Source organism: Pongo abelii, chromosome 3, assembly GCF_028885655.2.
Source record: "Pongo abelii isolate AG06213 chromosome 3, NHGRI_mPonAbe1-v2.0_pri, whole genome shotgun sequence".
Lineage (NCBI taxonomy): Eukaryota > Metazoa > Chordata > Mammalia > Primates > Hominidae > Pongo > Pongo abelii.
In genome coordinates, this window is record NC_071988.2 from 23,937,112 (window position 1) to 23,960,337 (window position 23,226).

General features: G+C 43.6%; 1 protein-coding gene across 4 annotated transcripts in view; it reads right to left on the reverse strand.

The window, feature by feature from the left end:
- Positions 1-23,226, reverse strand: part of CCDC149 (coiled-coil domain containing 149) — a 104,989-nt gene that overhangs the window by 21,432 nt on the left and 60,331 nt on the right. For all 4 annotated transcript variants that reach the window (XM_024246356.3, XM_054553783.2, XM_063723341.1 and 1 more), the window contains 5 exons: positions 9,068-9,184; positions 8,140-8,312; positions 7,347-7,419; positions 5,859-5,943; positions 2,423-2,567 (listed from right to left, as the gene is read on the reverse strand). In XM_024246356.3, the coding sequence (XP_024102124.1) occupies positions 2,423-2,567; positions 5,859-5,943; positions 7,347-7,419; positions 8,140-8,312; positions 9,068-9,184 (593 nt within the window). The remainder of the gene's footprint in view (positions 1-2,422; positions 2,568-5,858; positions 5,944-7,346; positions 7,420-8,139; positions 8,313-9,067; positions 9,185-23,226) is intronic.

The following is a 23,226-nucleotide window of genomic DNA, read 5'->3' on the forward strand; positions in this document are numbered from 1 at the left end:
TGTAGCTGGCAGGTGGGTTAGGCGGGGGAGGTAGGACTGGGGTCTGAGGATGGAGCTGTGGGAGGGTCTCCCCAAGGAAGAAGTGATGGTCAAAGGGCATAACCATTTTTGAAACATACTAGGATGGATGTTGACTGATGGAATTTGAGGAGCCGAAAGGATATCCGGAGAAACCATCAACCAGAAGTTGGAAATGTGGGTCTTGGTCTTGCTCTTGATGGGGTGGTGGGGACAAGAGATCTGAGAAGAGTCTGCAGAGAATGAGAGGCAAAGACAGAGACAGGGAATGAGGTCTCCCAGGTGGGGGAAAAAGCACAGAAGACAGAGAAAAAAGATGGAGTGGGTCTGGGGTGGGGGTCAGGGGAGAGGTGGGAAAAGGAAATGAGACAGTGGAGAAGGCTGGAGTTTCCCCCTTGAAATCCACCTTACTTGGATTTCAAGATGAAAATCTCGATGTGAAGAAATTAAAGAAGAAAGAGACTCAAAGGTGGAGTTTGGGGATACTGGTGACCTGCAAAGAAAGAATGCCGTAGGAAATGTAGGAAGAGGTCTTGGGAGGCATTAAAGCCAAGGTTATCTTTCTTTCCTGTGCATGGACTTACCCGGGACTTACTAAAATCCAGAATCCTAACCTTCCCTCCCACAAATCCCTGATTCTGCATTTATAAACAAGTGTCCCCACCCCACAGCCGCTGCACCCAAGCAATTCCAACATAAGTGACCTCCTGGAATACATTTAGACAGGGTAGCTATTGAGGAAGGAGAGGAGGCCTTCTTCAAAAACATTCCAGGCTGGTGGTATTTTTGGGAAGGCAGCAGGGTTGAGGAAAGGCTTTGGGGGTTCAGGGCAAAGAGGCAAAAGCCAGAGGAAGGGAGGAGGTTGAAGAGGGTGAGACAGGAGGTCCCAGGGGAGCAGAGGCCCAGAAGAGGAAAGATCCCATGGACCAACAAGATGGCAGCTGGTGTACTTTCTGGAGACAGGAGTGAGCAGAACATGGGGAGACACTGGTTTCAGGGCAGCCGCAAGTTGAGAGGCTCATGGTGAGAAGCCCCATTTTCTCACTGAATGAAGAACAGTGGTCACCTGCTGAGAATGGACCAGGGTTTAGAAGACCTGAGAAGGCTTGAAAGATGAGGTATCTGTAGAGAGGGAAGGACGAAGCCAGCTCATGGAGGACATTTCGTGCTGCAGGGGATGCCCATTCCTTCTTCCTCCCCTGAGAAGCATCTGCATTTCAGTGTCTGACTTTTCATTCCTTGGTTAAGATTTCACTTTTCAAGAACATTTAAACCTTCTCCTGTCAATAAATGACCCTTGTCATCCCTTCGAGATTGCCCTGCTTCCCTTTGCTGCTCTCCACTTTCTTCCACATACATCTTCATCTCTGGTGCAATCTTCCCTTCACTCCAGCTTCTCTTTTTCTATTTTGTTTTTATGATACTTTCAATCACTTTCCACTTGCCTCTCTCCCATGTCCCTGCGTTCATCATGCCCCTGCGTTCATCAGGCCCCAGATTCTCTGGTCCCTCCCTTTGTCACTTGAAGCCTAGCTTTCCAGGCCCCGCACAGTTCTCTCACACCTGCATTTTGGTTCCAGGTGTACGTCTGTCTTGCAAGCAGGACCAGCTACATAATTTGCAGGGTCCAGTGCAAAATAAAAATGTGGGACCCTCTTGTTAAAACAATGACTAAGAATTCCAAGATGGTGACAGTGGAAGATCAGACCTAATGTGGGGTCCTTCTGAGCACAGGTTGCATGCCCAGAAAGCCAACCCCATGTGTAGTATTTGCTACTTTAATTTATTGTTTATTCACCATTCTCTGAACACTCTTGATATTGCCTCTGTCATCTTTAATGGCTACTTTAACCTGCTTGGTTTTACATAACATAGTCAACATGCTATAAAAACCAAATAAGACATTCCATTTTAATTACGCTTTCTTTTCACCATCTTTTTTGCGGATCTGGAAGAGTGACATGAGATTCTTTTCTAGGCCCAGCAGCCTGTGGAAGTTGATGCTTGGGCGATTTCTGCCATTAAAAGACCCTCAAAGTCATGCTGGGAGTTTCAAATGGCACTGAGGCAGTTTCTCCCCTAAAACAAGAGCTGGAGGAGAGGTGGGTCAAGTCACCCAGGCAATTATTTTATGGAACTCATCCATGAAATACATACTACTCAGTGCATAGCTCAGAGTAAGCATTCAGTATGGCCGGTACTCTTTCCTTGCTTGGCTCCAGCTGATAGCCAAGATGCTGATATAAAGCAGAAGCACCATTCTAGTTTAATAAGTTTCCTTCTTGATTTGAGGGGTCTCACCTTCCCTGCAGGTCTGTGGTTCCAGCTGGTTGACATTCACTTCTGATAGTCTCGTCCCACTTCCTTCAAGCCCACCCCCCAACCCAAGAGTTTGGCCACCTACTTGTTGGTTTGCCTCTGGTGCTGAATGACCATGTTTTTCTCGTGGATTGTTTCCAACAGGGCTGTTGCCAGAGATTTCAGGTCAGAAATGGACTGCGGAGTAGCTGGGAGGCTGCATCCATGATCCTCAGATAGCAGATCCTGAACTAGATAGGATACAAAATGTATAACTCAGTCGTCATTCTTCTGAAACCCTGGAATGCAAACCAATGTCAATCCTTCCTGGATAATGATATGTCCCCAGCTTCAAAATGCTACTATGTTGTATTGAGAGTCCACCTCAAGTGTCAACAAAACAAAGTAAAATCCAGTGTGAGGACTAAACAGAAAGGAGGAAGTTCTCAGGACTTTCATCAGCAATTTTTAAAAGGATAATAATATTTGCATCTGCCTACTATTTTAAACACTTTCATAATGACTAACGCATAAAGTCTTAAAATTGAGGGAAAAGAAACTCTATGAAATATTGATTGTTTTCCATTTCATGGACAAAGCAAGGCACAGATGGGTTAAGAACATTGGCTGAAAGTCACACAGCCACGCAAATGACAATGACTCCTAGCTCCAAGCACCTTGCTTTATGTCAGTTTCCCATTGTGTGATACCCCTGACAGGCGGTAAGATAATTTAGGAGATTATTTAAAGTGCAAAATATGTTTTGTATTTTAGTAGCTATGCATTTGTTTGAAGGTATTATAGAAAAGGTTATATATGGCATAACAAAACCAGTGATTTCACAGGTGCTACTACTTAGGGTAAGGTCAAGTAAAATGAGTCACTTTAAAATCAACTTAAAGAAAAACATTAAGCAAACAATAGCAAGGTGGCACAAAGATATGGCAAAAAGGTATATAGCAGACTGCAAATATCTAAATATTGGGAAAGAGTACATTATGCAAAAGCTAGCTGTTCTTGGATACTTGTTACTCCACAAACTGCCAAATCCCATTCACGGCCAAGTTCAAAATGAAAGCCAAACAACATACACGGTTCCACGTAATTGAAGGATTGAGACCCATATGAGAGAGACCCACCCCTTGTGCATATATCCTGCCCTGGATGAGTCTTTAACAAGTCTCCAGTCATCTATGGATGGCTCTGATAGAAAATGATTTTTTTGTCTAGTTTCCAAAGTGTATACTTTCAAAAAATTCCTAATTTGTCTGCATGCCACTTACAAATATATAAAGGAATATTACAGTGTGGCATACTAGCTTAGCACATAGTAGGACTATCACCTCCTTTATCCCAAATTCCATACTTCTGTGAATAGAATGTAAGATTTCCTTAGCTTCTTTGGCAATAAAACACTATTAATGAATAATATGACAATACTATCTATTAAAACATCTGTGACTTTTTCACATGTGATGCTGTTACAACTATGTTTCCCCATTTATGCTTGGCTGGGCTTGAAATGGCTTAAATTGCTCTCAGAAGCTACCAGCCCCATCCACAGCCTGGCCCCATTCTACATCTGCAACTTCTGCTGCTTCTCCCGCCATTTTTTTCTACCCTAGGGTCACTCAGGTGCTCCTGCGTATGTGTCCTTTCTGACTCCGAATGGCTGTTCTTCAAGTCTGCTTTGGGTTTTTTAAAAGCACTCTTCAAAGGGAGATAAACTAAGAGTTAAACAGAAGGACAACAACCACTGATATTCCTACCAGACATTAAAAAAAAAGGAAACAGTATAAATCTCACAATTTTATTTTCAAAAATGAAAAAAACCCCGGCTTTTTTCACTTAACAATATTATTCATCATTAATATCCCTTAAAACATAAAATTGGATGGCTGCTTTGTAGTCCGTGTATAGATACAGAATTATTTGGCCAGGTGTGGTGGCTCATGCCTATAATCCTAGCACTCTGGGAAGCTGAGGTGGGCAGATCACCTGAGGTCAGGAGTTCGAGCTCAGCCTGGCCAACATAGTGGAACCCCCGTCTCTACCAACAACACAAAAATTAGCTGGGCGTGGTAGCACAGGCCTGTAGTCCCAGCTACTCAGGAAGCTGAGGCAGGAGAATCACTTGAACCTGGGAGGCAGGGGTTGCAGTGAACCACGATCACGCCACTGCACTCCACCTGGGCAACAGAGTGAGACTGTCTCAAAAAAAAAAGATACAGAATTATTTAACACTGCTGGACATTTATTGTGTTTTCATGTAGAATTATTTAACTACTGCTGGACATTTATTGTGTTTTCAATATTTTTTATTATAAGTAATGTATGAAGAACTGTCTTGTAGCAAAATGTTTGCATATGTCTGTAATTGTTTTTTGTTGGTTCAAAGGGGGCCAGTTTAAGGCTTTTCATAGCAGGTTGTCATAGAGTCATAGATTTCGTTTACCAATACCAACAGATTGTTGATAGAATGCTTTTCATCATAGGTTTTCTAGAAAGGCTGTGCCAGATTTATGGTTCTGCCACAGTGTTTGAGTGTTGCTGGCATTCCCCACATCAATGATAACACTGGGTATCAACATTCAAAGATGGTTTGCTATATATGGTATCCAGAGCTAAACTTAGATGGGCTACTTCACATTTTTATAGAGTATTGTAGTTTTCTTTTGAAAAACAATTCTAGGGTGTTCTTTTCTGGTTGAGTGGAAAAAAGTAGTTGCTTGGAAAAGAGCCTTGGTTGTTATGTAGGCTGGAGACTCAGCACTTTTTTTTTAAGCCACTGTAGTGCTGATTAAGACTGCCATATGATAGTTGCTGGTCTGCACTATCAACAACCAAAAAGTGGGCCAGCTGAGCATGTTCAACTCGAGACTTATGTTTAGCATCGAATTCTGAATATTAAGTGTCAGAAGCCAGCGTGCTGCTATTTATTCCCCTGGACTGTTCCTGGAAGATCATTATTTTTCACTGGAATCGACAAGAAGGAGGAAAAAAATTGCAATCAATAAAAGCTTCTTCGAAAAAGGCACATGTTATGTGAGAAAATGATTTCAGCAGCTAGGAGACTTTTCTGATAGTAGAGGCCGGGAAAAGGAGAAATTCAAGGAGGTCAAAACGCATCCTTGGAGATGCTGGATTGGTGATTAGGAAACAGAGAACATTCTGGAAAGGAGAACACAGTCTAGGGGAATATGCCCAAATGGGGTCTAGTGATTAGAAAAACCTCGAATGCAGTGGTTCCCAAAGTGGGGTCACTGATCCAGCGTCAGCATCACCTGGGAACTTTTTAGAAATACATAATTTTCAAGTCGCACTCCAGACCTATTGAATCAGAAACTCTGGGGTGGAACCAGTAATCTTGTGTTTTAACAGGCCCTCCCGGCAACTCTGATGCATGTGGAAGTCGGGGAGCCACTGTTCGATGGATCGCCTCGGTTCCCAGACCACAAAAGCAGCAGACTGGATGGGATATGGCCTTGCAGCTCTAGTATTTTACGCTCAGGAGCGGTCTCTCCTGGGGCATGATATCCTACCTTGCTTTGCAGACAGGACTCCTGTCAGAGCACTGCTGCTGGATTTACCCTGGCCCTTCGAGTTTTTCCGTCTCTCCAGAGCATTCTAAAACAGGATTGGGAGAGAATAAAAACCCGTCAGAAAAGCCAACAATGGAAAACTACCTAGCAGATGCCTCCTCTCATCGGCCCACAAGAACCCCTTGCAAACTCCAAGTGCTAGCCTAATATTTAGAATTCCAAGTCTACGCCCAAGAGTTATAATTTTTATGGCCTGGTAAGAAGTTTTTTTTTTTTTTTTTAAATAAAGGTGGTGCATGGCAGAATGATAGCAGTTACAGTCCCCTGTATACAAAAAGCACTTAATACATGTTAAATTAAATCAAATCTGAGACAAGAACGCAGCCTAACATGTGAAGTCACTAGTAATGAAAATTCCTTCTGAATAGACATGAGATGGTGACTAGGTTTATTTCCATGCACCAACGGTGATCTCTGGAAGGAAAGAGAGCCATGACCAATTAGTGATGTCTGCCGTGGATACAGATTAAGGAAGTACATATGTGCCACCTACATGTCATTCTTAGAACAGACTTACATTAAAATTGATATGTAGCATCTAGCCAGTGCTTGGCACATAGAACTGAATAAATGTTGTTAAATGAATGCATCCACACATTTTTAAAAATTATGTATTAATTATACAACTTTAAAAGCTATATCCTTCTTTGGCTGAATGCATATAGATAGACTGGTATAATGTGTGGCTTCCACAAAATGGAAAGGAAGAACAGCATGGAGACTTGTGAGAACAAATGCTAATGTCAAAAGCCAGGAAAATAAGGTTCTTCCAAGCATCTAGACGGCTGTAAAACTTCACCCTCAGGAAGAGAAATCAATCTACTTTCCAAGCAGAGAAACCCAGGAGATTTTTCTAATTATAACACTTACAACTAACATCTGCAGAAATAGATATTATCAAACTAATGGTGCTGGAATTAGACTAACTAACAGTGGGGAGAATTTAAACATTCTGTCCTTGCAGTGTGACGTGAACATTATGGTTTAGGCTGTGTCTTCCCAATCTTTGTTTCTTCATCACTCAGAAACCATTTTCTTATGGGTGATTATGACAGAAATAGCATCTAATGAGTGAACATGTTATAGAGAAAACGGGTAAGAAATCTAATTGCAAATGGACCAAGGCTATGCAATACGCAATTCCAGATTCTAGTGGAGAGGCTATACCAGGCGCTAACATATCCTGGGTGGGCATGCCTTGCTCGGATAACAACCACAGAAGGAGCTCTTGCGAAAAGCTGCTTTGGTTTTGTTTGTTGTTTGGGATTTTAATTTGTACTGGTTACCCCAGTTAAAGCTCTTATTAGACTCTATCTGGGAGGGCAGGCAAGTACTAAAATATCTTTGGCACATAAAAGGGAATTAAAATAGAATGACATTTAGGTGCACAATAGTGAATCACCATCACTGTCATCATGATTTTGCTACCTTGTATTTGGCAATGTTTGATTTCAAGAGGTTGACCTCTTCATGGAGTTGCTTTAATCTCTCTTGAAGGTACCTGAAAAAAAATACATAAAACTAGGAAGTGTTTAAGGGCTAAATAAAAAACACACACTGAAGTATAAGGGGAAAAAACAAAAACCACTTGCCAGAAGAGCTATCTTTTACACATAACACCTTGCCTGCTCACCAGAGAGGAGAAACACATGCATCTTTGTGACCTTTCCTTAAATGAATGCAATCAAGGTCAAACATGCCCAAATCACAGACACCCCACTTTAAAACAGCCCTCGCAGAGATTCCCTAAGGGATATCAACACAGTTTTCACATAATTCTCATTAAGATGATTCCACTGGGAAGAGAGGCAGGAAGAGGCGACACCAGACATAACATTAAGTTAGACACACACACGCTGAAATTTGCCTCAGGGAAAAGAAACGGCTAAGGGAATTTCTCAATTTATTTTCTTATTCTTTTCTTTCTCCTTGATGGCAATAACAAGCAACTCTCATGGGTTCCTCACCCTTCTTGACCTACCAAGGAAGGTGTAGGGAAAGAGAAGGGAGATGTGTGCAGCTGTGTAGGTGTGGGCTGCTTTCCTTTTTCACTTTTGCAACTAATACATGGCATTGATGTCATCATTTCAGGGGAGTGAGCTTCTTTTCACTTGTAAGGCAATTTTCTCCAAAATAAACAGGGCTGCAAATAACTCCCAGCCTGCAGGCCTGTGCAGAACCAGCCTTCCTCCCACGCACAGGCCTGGGCCTGGCCACTTGCCTGTTCTCCATACACAGGGCGTCCACGTCAATGATGCGGTTCTCGTGCCCACTCAGGATATGGTTCAGCTCCTGGTTGAGCCTCTCCACTTTGTCCTGGTAGGAAGACCGTTCTTCTTTAACATCCTGAAGCTCGTCCACAGAAGCCTGCAGGTCATGCTCCAGAGACTCAATCTAAAACCACAGGGAGAGCCCTTACTCAAGATGTTCCTCAGGCACCGGCTTTATGGCCAGAGATGGAGCCTCCCACTTGGTTGACTGATTTTTAGAGAGTTTATTAACACCACCCGCATGCCCTAAAGCCATAAGCACCACACACTGAAATACAATAACAGCTAAAAGCGAGGGATGACTTCCTGCCAGACATTTATTATATTTAAGATAGGAGAGGTGCAGCAGCTTGGAAAACCAGAACTGAACCCTCGCCAACTTCAGGATGCCCTGCAGCTGCCAGTGTCTTACAAATCCATACTTTTTCAAATCCACTCTAGACCCAGAAATCTTGTTCTGCTCTTCAGTTAGTAAGAGGAAGAAAATGAACTTTAGGTTCTCTTAGTTGTTACCTAACTAGGGCTCTGCACTTGTTGAGATTTTGCCTAAGAGGCATTGCTCAGCATTTTAGCAGAAACTTGCAAAGTAAGACCAGTTTGTCACGTGTTGTTCTCTCCCTGTCTATCCTGGGTAGGAGGAAAGTTTCTTGTTGTGTTCAGAACAATGGTACCCAATAGCAGGGAGCAGACCTGCCTGCTGGAGGCCAGAAACCCAAGAGTCAGCTTGGGACCCTAGTGCAGTGCTGAGGAAGTAAAGGCATTCAACATGCATCCCAGGCACCCCATACTCTGAGAAACGAGGGGTACGGTCCACTCTTGTCTGTGTTGTGTCCAGCTGTGCAAATGCATCCCCCACTCTGAATAGATGTTAGTGAGAACCTGTTCCTTAGCTCGCTCTAGCTGCTGCACCAAGTCTTCACGCTCATGGGCTGCAAAGTGTCGCACGCCGATTTCTTCGTCTCCGAGCCTTTGTTTGGCAATCGTCATCCTCAAGAGCTGCATTTTCCATTGGTAGAAAAAGAAAAAGGGACAGAGAATAAACAGATCCAAATAAAAACCAAGGGACACTAACAAACTTTTGGAAGATAAAATACTTTCAAGAAATACTGGAGAAAGCACAAAACAAAGAAATTACTTGCCAGTATCATCCATTTTTTAAAAAATTAAAAATATAGACTGTAGTTAGTGTACACATGCACACACTGTTTAAGGCCTGGGCACTCTAAGCTGGATGTCTGGTGGAGCACTGCCACTGGGAGGAAACAAACTCTGGTTCCCATTAAAAGTTAGCAAAGATTCAAAAATGATAACCCAATGTTGGAAGATCTGCTGAGATGGGAACTCTCCCACACTCGTAACAATGAGGTGACATTATCAAGAGCCTTAAAAGTGTCCCTACCCAATGATCCAGTAACTCTACTTTTGAAAATCTGGGCTAAGAATAATCCCAGACTGCTAACTTTAGGAAAAAATGAAAAAATAGATTGCACTGTTATTTAAAGAGTTAAAAAAAAACTAGAAACAATGTCTAACAATAGTGGAATGTTTAGCAAACTACAGTGCAACCAACCAAGTGGCTAATTTGCAGCTGTCTGAAATGAGGCTTATGTGAACTAGGTAACACCAGATAACATGTCTATGATGCCATGTTAAATGGGGGAAAAAAAGAATACTAACGTTTCTATGCAGTATGACTAAAATTATACTAAGAACTCTCTCTCTCTCACACATACACACACAGAGAAAGAGAGAGAGAGAGAGAGACAGAAAATGACCAAATGCACCCAAATATTAAAAATGTGTGTATTTCGGTGATGGTAAGACTGCTGCTATCTGCTTTTTACCTTCTGACTTTTTTTTTTTTTTTTTGAGATGGAGTCTCGCTCTGTCACCCAGGCTGGAGTGCAGTGGCGCGATCTTGGCTCACTGCAAGCTCCGCCTCCTGGGTTCATGCCATCCTCCTGCCTCAGCCTCCCGAGTAGCTGGGACTACAGGCGCCCACCACCACGCCCGGTTAATTTTTTGTATTTTTAGTAGAGACGGGGTTTCACCTTGTTAGCCAGGATGGTCTCGATCTCCTGACCCTGTGATCCACCCGCCTCGGCCTCCCAAAGTGCTGGGATTACAGGCATAAGCCACTGCGCCCAGCCTTTACTTTCTAACTTTTAAAATATTCATTCACTGCATGAATTTCATAATATGCCTTTCTTTATTTTTAATATCCTCAGGAATAAAATTGCAGTCTTCCAAAACATAATTTTCCAAAAGATCCCTGCAGAACCCATAGCTTTCCTGGACTCTAGAGCCAAGACCCACCTGCAGCTCCAAACCTTCTAGGTGGGGCTGATTCCACACCTCCCCATAGGGCAGATGTGGATGGGTTTCATGTATGAATGGGATCCTGGGGACAGTTTTTCACTGTCACACAGATCCGACCCAGTCAGGAGTGCCCGTGGGGGACAATCTCTTCCTTGTTCCTGCATGAATCTTAAGGGATTCGTTGCCAGTCGAGAAAATGGCTTAATTTTCAGAGTCTCTGAAGGATTTATGGGCAGGTGAGAGATAGGAAGTTAATTTAAGCCAAGGGAGAATATTAACTAAATTGAAATAATAAATAACAGCAAGGAACTTTGAAAGAAATGATGACTAAAGACAAGTAAAGTGCATTTTCAAATGACACTTACTTTGGGTCCTTATTTGAAAACTACTCAGTTGAACTCAACATATATTTACTGTGTCCCTACCAAGAGCAAAAGCACCATCGGGACTGGGTGGACAGTGTCCCAGGCAGGTGGAACAGACTGTGCAAAGGCAGGCAGAAGATGCAGGACGCTTAGATGTGCAGATGGCTGCACTTGCTGGAATCTGGTTATAAGCGATCCTCATTATCCATGGATTCTGTATTTGTGCCTACTTGCTGAAATTTATTTTTAAGCCCAAAATCAATATTTGCAGTGCTTTCATGGTCATTGTCAGACATGCAGAGAGTGGCAAAAAATTACAGTCACCCGACACACACGTTCCTACAGAGGTCAAACAAGGCCACATTCTGCCTTCTTGTTTCAGCCCTTGGATTGTAAACAAATGTCCTTTTCATGATCTAGTGAGTGCCACCACATTTGTTACATTTTTGTGCTTTTCACTGGTGACTTTGCTGTTTCAAGTGGCCCCCATGCATAGTGCCGAAGTGCTGGACGTGCTTGCACTTAGTGTTATCAGTGCAAGAAGGCTGAGAAGTGCCTTATGGAGACAATATGTGTGTTAGCGAAACTTCCTCCAGGCATGAGTGACAGTGCTGTTGAACTCAGTTCAATGTTCATGAATTAACTGTATATGTCAAATAAGGTGATGTTAAACAGAGACACACATAAAACAAGGTTATGATTGATCAGTTGACAAAAATGTTGTGACCGGAGGCTTACCTAACCTTGCATTTCTCCTAGGAGCAATGGTTCAGTATTCCCTAATCCAGTAGTTGCCAGTGACTTCACAGAACAAATTTGTAGCAAAACTGGTAATTCCACTGAAAGCTGATATGCAAAAACTCTATCACATCACACAACTCTTGGCTTAGGACATCAGAACTCCAAAAGTGGATACACAGGAAGGCAAACGACAAGCCAAACAAAAAAATGTCTATCAGATCTAGGGTCTAGGAACAAGAAAACTCCTGCCTTTCAGTATGAGGCCAACAGGAGGCTCAGGTCGTGTCTTCAAAAGCAGGGTATTTTTCTTGGTCTATGAAAAGCCATACTGACAGCCTGAACTTTAAGTTATAAAACACTGTGGTTTTCCATTCCCAATATGCTTCACTGAGCACTTAATTTAGAATTGCACAATTATGTTTGCTTAATGCCAATTAATTATTAAACATGTTTATTGAGGTCTGACAGCCATATAAGAGAGTCATCTTTTATATATTGGATGCCTGTTAAGCTTCAATAAATATGTTAACAATCATTTGGTGTTTAATGTGCATACAATATCGGCTGTTAAATCTCAGGGCTGGACTGGTTGAAACACTTATTTTTAAAAGTGAGGCCCAAGTTGGTAATAGCTGGATCATTAGTTGTGTCTGAAGCTTAAGTGCAGTCAGCTGAGGGGGTCTAAGGAAATCACTGCAGAGTAGACGGCAGAGCCCCAGGGAGAAGGCTCCTGCCTTCCGAGCTGACAGCTGGTGTGCACTGGAGTTGGCCCACCTAGGGCCTGCATCCTGGCCCCACAGTCTGTGAGCTGTGCAATATCAGGACCTTGTCTGAACTTCTTGGAGTCTCAGTATCCTCCTCTGTAAAAACACAGCAGTAAAAGTGTAGCCTCGGAGAAGTGCTGTAGGCATGAAGTGAGAGAGTGGGGTTGAGTTAAATGAACACTGAACTCAGGGGAGTTCAAATAGTCATATATATGAGTTTGGGGATTAAAAAGAGGAGGAAAGAGAGGATGAGAGAGAAATAAACCAAAACATTGGGTGATTCTCCCAATTCCTATGCTCAATATCCCTGCTGGAGAGTGAGGGGAGAGAGTGACTGATAATATATTTATGCAAAGTCACACTGTTCTATTTTTACTTAATACCGCTATTCCGAAGCATACATACACCGTGAAAGTTTTGGACAATTTCAAAAGACCATCAGGGGGAATTTTGGCTACATACAAGTTTCTGCCTCTTATATGCTGACTTCAGAGCCTAACCCTAAGTAAGAAAAGATGGGACTTCTCTTCGATACTTAGTAGAGGCCCTGGAGCATAAAATGTGTTTAATAAGTAAATAATAAATGTTACGGGCTCTTATGATTATTGTAATTATCATCATCCTCCTCCTCCATGTATGTTCCCCCACACAGAAGCCCACAAGGGAAGTCCCACCTTTCTTCTAAGCTGGAGAAAGCAGAGCTCCCGAGCCAACCTTATCTATGTAGTGCAGGCAAATGATGTTGATTTTCCACCTTGGAAAATGGCTATGAAGCAACCGCTCAGGGCACTTAATTTCCTCAAACAGGGCCATCAAAACTGCACAGCCAGCCTCCCTGTGCCAACCCACAAAGTGGATCAGTGCCTTGCACAGCACCCACACCGCCACCAATAGACGCATTCAGTTGCTGATTTAGATAGAAATAAATGTTTATGAATGAATTATGGGTGTGAGTCGTCAGCTTGCGGATGAGGCGCAGCTGCAGCTGGGAAGTGGCTGAGGGACATGGCCGCAAAACAAAGTGGTAAAATGGCTTCTGGGTGCCCTGCCCCCAACTCTGCCAAGGGCCTGCTCAGTCTGTCCTCCATGAAGCCTGCCCAGGCCTCCCAAGTCAGAATGACTTGCTCCTTCCTTGATCTCTTCTTAGCCTTCATCTCTCACAGTCCTCAACATTCTCTACCTCATCCTATTTTCATTTACCTGAATCCGTTTACCCAACAGTGAGAGGCAGCCAGGTGCAGGAGCAGCTATTTTCTGGGTATCACCCCCGTTCAGATCCAGCTTCTGCTAATCCTAGCTATGTGCCCTTGGCAAGCTTCTAACCCTGGTGGGCTACATGTGACTTGTTTAAAAAAAAAAAATGGATAAAATCTATCTTGCAGACAGGACAGCCATGTACGGCTGCGCAGGCTGTGCACTGCACAATTCCACCTGTGGAGATCACATTACCACAATAGGAAGATACAATGCAATGATCACTGTCCATGTAACTTCATGAGCTTTCAAAGTGCAATCTCCAGTTACAGTTGGTACAGTTACAATTCTTACACAGTAGCTGTCAATTTGCCAGAGCTATCGAGAGGGTCAGATGAAAGAATCATTAACAGGAAGTGGATGCTAGCCCTTTCTTGCCCCCAGGCCTCGTGTACTGCTGCAGATAGCACACCTGGGGAGAGGTCAGCACCAAAAGGCATTTATTAAACATTCATCTGGAGTGGCACTGTGCTGGGCAACTCAAAAACAAGACTCTGCCTATTATTTCTTTACTTTTCCTGTTAGTTTCCTCCACATCCTCTCCAAATGCCCCCTGACCTTTTGGAAATACCTTCAAAAAAACTGGACATGAGAGATTAAAAAGGCTCCAAGTGGGCCACCTATTGTGTACACCAGAATCCAAATTCCTAGATTTATATGACATTCCAGCTTTAGTTTAAAACAAAATAATCTGTCACTTAAAACAAAGCAAATCAAAACAGTAGTTTTCATCCTCCTACCCTGGAGATCATCACGCACACACTCATTACTGTGTACATGGATGTCTCCCAGTTAACAAGCTCCCCATGTAGTCCAAGCCAGCAGTGTGCTAGCAGCTTTCCTTAGACCACTGACAGATAACCCCAATTGGCTCTTCACAGCACTGAGATCCACACAGAGCCTCTACTAGGGCTGAAGAGGCACAATATGACCTGCTCCCACCTGCCTCCTGATCCCATTTCTAACCATCCCCCTATGTCTGTGCTCCAGCCATGCCGGCTTCCCTCCCTTGTCCTAAACATGCCACTCTCATGTCTGCCCCTGGGCCTTTACACTTCCTCTGCCTTTGGAAGAGCCTGCTCACAGGTCTGTCCAGAACCCGCTTCTTTTGTCTCATTCAGGTCAGATCAAATCTCCCCTCTCTGAGAAGTCTTCTCTGCACATTATCGCTGGAGGCATTCATCCCCAAGCCACCCTCAATCCACACTGCCCTGCCTCCCTGTCTTCGTCATACTTACCAGAAATAATTGTGTTCATCTGCTTGTGTCTACCCCACTGTCAGCTCCATCATGGCATGAACCTTGCTTGTCATATGCACTGAAACACCTTGTCCTCCACAACCGTGTTTGGCTAACCATAGCCCATCCTCATATGCTTCTTAGATCTATTAAATAGGAAGCCCTCATTCCGTGCTCCCCACAACTCTGAGGCAGACATTGTCATCTCGTCTTTACAGTGGAGAGAACCCCCTGAGAGGTTGGCACATGGCTGTGAGGCCAGTGTTAACTGGCCAAAAGCTTCAGGTTGAGGGCACTGTGGCCCACTGGGAACCATGTACAAATCAATGGGCCGGGCCAAGTGTGGTGGCTGATGCCTGTAATCCCAGCACTTTGGGGGGCTGAGACAGGTGGATCACTTGAGGTCAGGAGTTCAAGGACAGCCTGGCCAACATGGTGAAACTCCGTCTCAACTAAAAATACAAAAACTAACTGGGCATGGTGGTGCGCACCTGTAGTCCCAGCTACTCAGGAGGCTGAGGCAGTTGAATTGCTTGAACCCGGGAGGCGGAGGTTGCAGTGCGCCGAGATCACGCACTGCAATCCAGCCTGGGTGACAGAGCGAGACTCCATCTCAAAATAAAATAAAATAAAATAAAAATAAAAATAAATAAATAAAAAATAAATAAATAAAAAAAATAAATAAATAAAATAAAATAAAATAAAAATCAGTGGGCCACAGTGCCCTGGGCCTGAAGGTTTTGGCCAGGTAACACTTAGCACTAATATGCCATGCCATGCACTATCCTAGGTGCTGATCCCCATTCACCAATTTAAGTCCACCAAGCACCCTTGGCAGGTATTGTTGCTATCCTTATTTGCACATGAGAAGCTGAGACATAGAGAGGTGGAGGAACTTGCCTATGTCACAAATCTTATAAATGGCAGTCAGGAATTGAGCCCTGGCAGTTCAGGGCTCTGAAGTCTATGCTGCGCTGCCTCTCTTTACAACCGTGGCAACAATCCCTGCACAGCAGCTCCCCTGGAGAATGTACTCTATGTCAAGTGCTTTACGGAACTTTCTTTATTTAATCCTCACAAAAGGCAAACTGCATGCCTTCCCGCACCAAGCCCCTGACACCCTAAGCTCGCTCCCCTCACAGGGTCTTTGGACCTCACACCCCTCGTCCCTATATCTGACCCCTCCCACCACACGTCCTTCAGGGCTCTGTGTCACGCACATGCGCGGAGGGCCTTCCCTGACCACCTGATACAAACAGCATCCCTGCCCCACCTGGGCTGTACTCTCTAGCCCCTTATCCTGCTTTAGTTTTTTACTTAGCACGTGTCACCTCCTGACATATTATACCGCAGTTCATCAAATATAAGACTCCATCAACTTTAAGAGCCACCACTGTGCACCTCTGAAAAGAATAAAAAGTGCCAGTCGTAACTACACAATACTGACTGTATCAGAGATGTCCAAATGTGAAAAACTGTGCATCTTGGAATCTGTGAAATATGATTTATTTGCTTACTGTCCATCTGCCCCCACTAGAACGAAACCCCCATGGGAGCAGGGACTCACTGATATTGTTTGCTGTTAGCCCTAGACCAATCCGTCCTCAACAAATACATGTTGAAATGAATTGCACCGAACCAGCCTCCATGAGGCAAGTACTACTGCTATCCCCATTGTACAGATCAGAACAACTAAGGCACGAAGAAGTCAAGCAATTGTCCCAAGATCACATAGCTAAGAAGCCCCTGAATCACTGTCAGATAGTTCAGCACATGTTGCTCCTAGAGCCAAAATCTTCAGTGCCCCATCAAGCAGTTTTAAAGAAGCTCTGATTTATTTTTATTTTAGTGTGTAATTTGGATATGGTGTATGATAAAATAAGTCTTGGGCAGAGATGTCTTTCAGAATCAGTTCTCCACTAGGAAGTATAGTTATGTCCACAGTCTATGGGATGAATATCTGAAAACCATGCTGTTTTGGTCACGTGGTCTACCCAGACTATGAGCTCATGTAAGCCATGATAGGCTCAAATAAGGTATCTGAAGACCAAGTGTATCCAATTCACTTACGAATAAAATATTAGAGACTGCTGAACTAGACTGGCCGCTTGCTGGACTCACTGAGCATTGCCTATAGTTCATAATCAAGATCCCAAGTAGAGCAAGACATGATAGGGCGGGGAGGTGGGGTGCGGTGAAGGGCCCTTCTCACTCATTGTAATTCCTCATAATTAATTTCTACAGTGCCCCAAGGTGAGAGCTTTTCATTAGAGTGCCATCTTCACTTCAGTTTCTTGCAGGCTAGGACATCTCTCTGCTCCCTTTGAAGCATAAAGTGAAACAGCTTCCGAAGAGCTCTCTGATCCCTCATCCTGGACCATTACAAACATCCACAGCTGAGCACTCCTTTTTAACAAAGTGTACTTTAATTAGTCACTTGCACACTCATTGGTCTGTCTTTATTGGCTTGTAGCTGTATCTTAATTGGTTTGCTCACCAAATTCATCCAAAAGTCCCACATCAATAAAGGTATGTTCACAGAAGGTCTCTATCATTTTACGGCATCAATGCCAGATAAAACAGAGGTACCTAAAGACCTTCAGCTGGTGTAACATAAAGCTCATTATTAAGGGCAAAACCCTGTGTTTATGCAATATCACAACAGCTAAATTTAAATTTGCCAGCAGGGGCCCAGGAAGTGTAAATGTGTGACATTGGTAGGAGCATTTGCCTACCGCCAACTTCCTTGCTTTTGAATACATCGCACTGTATTATTGGTCCTCTGCACGAAAGTGCCATAATCTTTAAAGTAAACAGACAAGAAGACCAGCTGCCATCTGTCCCAATGGGAACATGAATTGCCGCTTCTGGCGTATCCTATTAGGTGCTTATTCCACAAGGAGCACACAAAATGCAAGAAAGTTCCCAGGAGCTTGGCACCAAAGCAATAATGCTTGATGCTGGCAAAGTCGAGGCTGGTGATTAGGAGGGCTGACTTTTGAGGATCCATCTGCCACATGCCAGGTGTCTCACCAGGATCATTGTCTCTACTTGGGGGGATATATCTAGTTCACTGGAAATAGCTGATCAATAGAGAAGAAGATCTTAAGATTTCTGGTGGAATTCTTGCACAAGTGGATTCTAAGTCAATATGGGCGCATGTTATGCTAAAGACAACAGCAACACTTACCCTCTGTTAAGTGCTTGCTAGGTGTTATGCACCATGCAACACCCTTTACAAACGATATTGCATGCAAGTCCATCCCTAAATCATTAAATCTCATTGTCCTGTTCTCTTTTCTTAGACTAAGCACCATCTGATGAAATTACTTATGTATTTTATCTTCTTATTATCTACTCCCCAACTAGAATATCAGTGCCATGGGAGCTAGTACCCTGTCTTTCTTATTCTTTGATGTGTCCTCAGCTGCTTTGATGTATCCTCAGCTGCTAGAATGTTAATTAGCATGTAAGAAGTCCCCAATTATGTGGGGAGTAAATGATGTGGTGAATAAATGATTACACAATTCGATGAGAGGTATTATTATTGCCACTTCACAGATGAGGAAACTGAGGCCTGGAGAGAAAACTGACTTGCCGAAGGCCACAGATAATAACTGGCAGAACGAGAACATAAACCTGGGTCTGACAGTCTTAAAAGGTGGACCTCTTGGGCTGCACTACACTGCTCCACTTCACAGAGACAGGCTGGAGCTATCTTTTCCTAGAGTCCAAATATTTCCAAGTTCAGTGACTTCACTTTGGTAACCTGACATTTGTCATGGTACCAGTATTTATCACACAGACGTTGGCAAAATGTTACAAGTCAGGCTTCTTTCAGAGAGCTGGTTCAGGAGCACACTTCAGGGTACAGTAGTCCCCCTAATCCTTGGTATCAGTTACCTGTGGTCAATCATGGTCTGGAAATATTAAATGGAAAATCCTAGAAACAAAAAATTCATAAGATTTATATCGTATGCCGTTCTGAGTAGCATGATGAAATCTCGTGTCCCAGTCCATGCCACCTGGCCCCACTGGAGAGATGCAAATCCTTCCTTTGTCCAGGGTCCATGCTGTCTACGCTACCCACCCCTTAGTCACTGAGTAGCCATCTCAGGTATCAGGTCAACTGTCACAGTATTGCAGTGCTTGTGCTTAAGGAACCCTTATTTTACTTAATAATGTCCTGGCCGGGCATGGTGTTCACGCCTGTAATCCCAGCACTTGGGAGGCCGAGGCAGGTGGATCACGAGGTCAAGAGATCGAGACCATCCTGGCTAACATGGTGAATCTCCGTCTCTACTAAAAATACAAAAATTAGCTGGGCGTGGTGGCGCGTGCCTGTAGTCCCAGCTACTCAGGAGGCTGAGGCAGGAGAATCGCTTGAACCCGGGAGGCGGAGGTTGCAGTGAGCTGAGATTGCACCACTGCACTCCAGCCTGGTGACAGAGTGAGACTCCATCTCAAATAAGTAAATAAATAAATAAATAAAATAAAATAAAATAAAAAATAATGACCCCAAACACAGATTGCACCACTGCACTCCAGCCCAGCAACAGAGCGAGACTCCATCTCAAAAAAATAAACGAATAAATACAATAAAAAATAATGACCCCAAACACAACAGCAGTGATGCTGGCAACTTGGACATGCCAAAGAGAAGCCACATACTGCTTCTTTTAAGTGAAAAGGTGAAAGTTCTCGACTTAAGGAAAAAAAAAATCATATGCTGAGGTTGCTAAGATCTGCAATAAGAACCAATCTTCTATCCATGAAATTGTCAAGAAGGAAAGAGAAATCTGTGCTAGTTTTGCTGCTGCACCTCAAACTACAAAAGCTACAGCCACAGTGCATAAGTGCTCAGTGAAGATGGAACAGGCATTACATTCGTAGGTAGAAGACATGAAGATAAATGGGCTCTGATTGATGGCAACCGAGAGCTGCACTAACCCAGGTTTCAGGCATCCACTGGGGGTCTTGGGAAGTATCCCCCAGATAAGGAAGGACTGCTGTCTTTGTGATTCCAATGTCCTCTGCTAGTTCTGCTGTTTGACCTACTAATCCTTAAATTATCCAAGACCCCTTTTTTCCTCCTGATCCCCTTTCCCTGAATCCACTCTTTTCTTAACACCCAAAAACGGAAGCAGGCCAACCTCTGGGGCAGGCCAAGGGGAGCTGCCACTGTCTCTGTGGTCCCAGCACTGCCTGAGTCCTTCCTCGTTCCTTATAGACTGACACACTGAGAGCCCTGGGCAACGTGCAAAGCTTTTCCAGGGTAATGCGTGGCTTTGTGAGCCCTCCTTTTCCCAGAGGGCTCCTCTAACCTTGTTAATCTTTAAGAACTGTAATTTTTAAGGAAGGGGAGGGTATCCAGTAGGTTTCCCTTTTCACATCTCTCATCTGGTTTGGCTTGGAAGTTTGTGTTAGTTTGGGAGCCTGAGAAATTCCTGGGCACTGGACAGAGATAGCAGGAGGTAGTCGATCACACAGGCCCCCCATTACAGGACGCCCATGTTGGCACAAGAACGCTGCCCCCTGCCCCATGTGAGAGCTAAGCTGCTTGGAAGCCAGGGTGGCAACAAATCTTTCAGAAGGCTGTTTGGAAATGCTTTATGGCCCATAGGGTTACAAGGCTCTAGCTGAACAAATGGAAAAATTAGTCTACCCTAAAATATCCAAGGCAAGTAATTTCCTATCACCTTGTTTTTCAAATGTACTTAACATCTAGAATCTGGGCTTCCCAAAATACAGATAAGGGTCATCAGTTAAAATGGCAACTCAGAGATAAAAATCTTCCACTTTAACAGTCACTCATAAAATGACGCCATCAGCCCTGCTGTTTGGCCTCAGAGTTAGGCGTCCAAAAACAACAATTATTAAGTATTCTTGAATTTAACAGACTTGAACCAGTCAATGAGCAGGACACTTATCCTTCATCCCCCAAGGCTCAGCAACTGACCCTCTGCTGTCTCCACAGAAGTTTCTCAAAGACATGTATCTGGGGTTAGTTCCCCCTCTGTTGGGACAGTTTGCTTTTCTGGTTCCTTTCTAAACTACTTCTTACTCCACAAAGTACTGATGACAACCAGATGTCAGTTGGTCTGTTTATTTCTTGCATGCTTTTTTTTCTTTTTCTCTTCCTCTTCCTTGAATCATTTTGCTCTTCTTTTTGTTCCCTTTATTCATTCATTTCATTCATTCATTTATTCCATTCCATTCCTTCAATAGAGATTATATAATACCTACCTATCAAGAACTAAGAATGCTAATTTATAGGATACAGATGGAAATTCGGCCCTCAGAGAGCTTCCCCTTGGGGCTGGCAGTGCCACACAAGTGAGAGCAGAGGGGCAGAGGAGGACATTGCAGGTTGCACGGGACTGACACCTAAGAGCTGGAGAAGGCTGCATTTGACTTATGACCTGGGAGAGGAGCAGAAGCTTGCAGGGGAAGGGGAAGAGTACTCCAGATTGAGCAAACAGCAGGTGCAAAAGTCCTGTGGCCACAGGCAGTGTAGCACAGCAAAGGGGCCGAAATTAGTGCTCTAGGGCTCAAGTAACGGGTGACCAGGAGCAAGGATGTGGCTGTAGAAATCATTAGGGGTCAGATCGTGGGGGCCTAGCACACCATGATCATGGAGGCCTAGGCACCAGGAGGTAGAACTGAATGCAGAAAGTGATGGAAGAGTTGGAGTAGAAAGTGCCATAATTAATTTTTAAAAAAATTGAAGGTTTAACTCATTCTCTACCACACAGTCACAGTTACCTGGGAACAGGGGCTTCTGAGGTTCTCAAGAAAGCCTGGTGCCATTATGGAATGAGTAATCTGGCCTCCAGGTGGGGGCTGGGGGAAGGATGATCATGACTCACACAAGCCTGAAAATAAACCAGCCCTGTAACTTTAGAGGCAAATGAGAATAAATGGAATCTCTGGGGCTTACTGCAGTTAGACCTTTTTTTTTTTTAGGGAGAGCAGCCAGATACTGAAATGGGGAGGTTTGCTGAACAATAGAACATCTTCCCCTGCCCCTTTTGGCAGGCAAATTTCTTTACAGGCCATGAATAGCAGTCACTAAATTCTAAACCTAAGGTGAGAAGACAAAGTTTGATAAATGTACCCAGGTACTGGAATAAAGACTCAGAGAGCATGCAGATCACAAAGTTCAGACTGTGACCACCTGTGCTCAGTGTTACACACATAAACATGCTCTCTCACACACACTAACACACTCACACACATGCCCTCCCTTTCTTTTCTTTCTTTTTGAAAGAGATGGGGTCTCATTCTGTCATCCATGCTAGAGTGCATTGGCATGACCATGGTTCTCTGCAGCCTCAACCTCCTGTGCTCAAACAATCCTCTGGCCTCAACCTCCTGAGTAGCTGGGACTACAAGCGCGTCCCACCACGCCTGGCTGCTCTCTCTTTGTTTCCATGAACTGTCAGTTGCAAACGTCAATTCCTAAAATTCTCATACCTAAAAGGCAAAAGAATGGAAAGTGACCAAAAGATGAGACAGGAGCATATTTAGGAAAGTTGAGGGGAGGAGCAGCTCAGGAAAAAAATTGAAATAAAATAGAAAAAATATGTTATCAGTCAGTCAAGAAGAGCACAGATCCAAAAGTCACATCTTAAATATGTTTCAGTATTTCATGGGTTTATAAACTCCTCTAGTATTTTCATGGGCTTAAAGAAAACTATTGCATACATTTTGTTTTATTCTCTAGAAAATCTTGCCCTGCTGCTATCACTTGAGGAAGTGAGTAAGAAGGTCTGTCCTTTAATTATTGACCAACCACCTAGGTTACAGAGCTTAAATCCTTCTAATGATGCATAAAACCACACGAGGGGCCGGATTAGCTTGTCCAGTGTTAATTAGAGCCTTTCCTGGACATTCTTTCCCACCTTCTATTTCACGACCAGGAATAGTAAAGCCTAAGTTTTCAAATTTATGTTAAATCCAAGAGGTTAAAAAAAATGTAAGGCCAGTTAAGTGGAGAAGAAACTGTGTAAAGAAGGCTTACTAGATGTTTATATGCCCTCAAGTCAGGACTCTCAAGCCAGCAGTATGCAGCATCCTCTCTGAAGTCTTATCATGGAAGAGCTCTCTGGATGACCCAGGCAATTCTACGCATATTTTAAAGAGTGAGCATTTTTCAAAATGGCTCCTTCTAATAACCAACAACTCCCAGCAATGATGAAAGTCACCATCATTTGTCAAACAATTTGGTAACATCTAAAAACATTTCCCCAAGAACTGCTCCCCTCCAACACACCACACACACACACACACACACACACACACACACACACACACACACACAATAGTCTTCTTGAGTCCACTTTCAAAGCCATCTC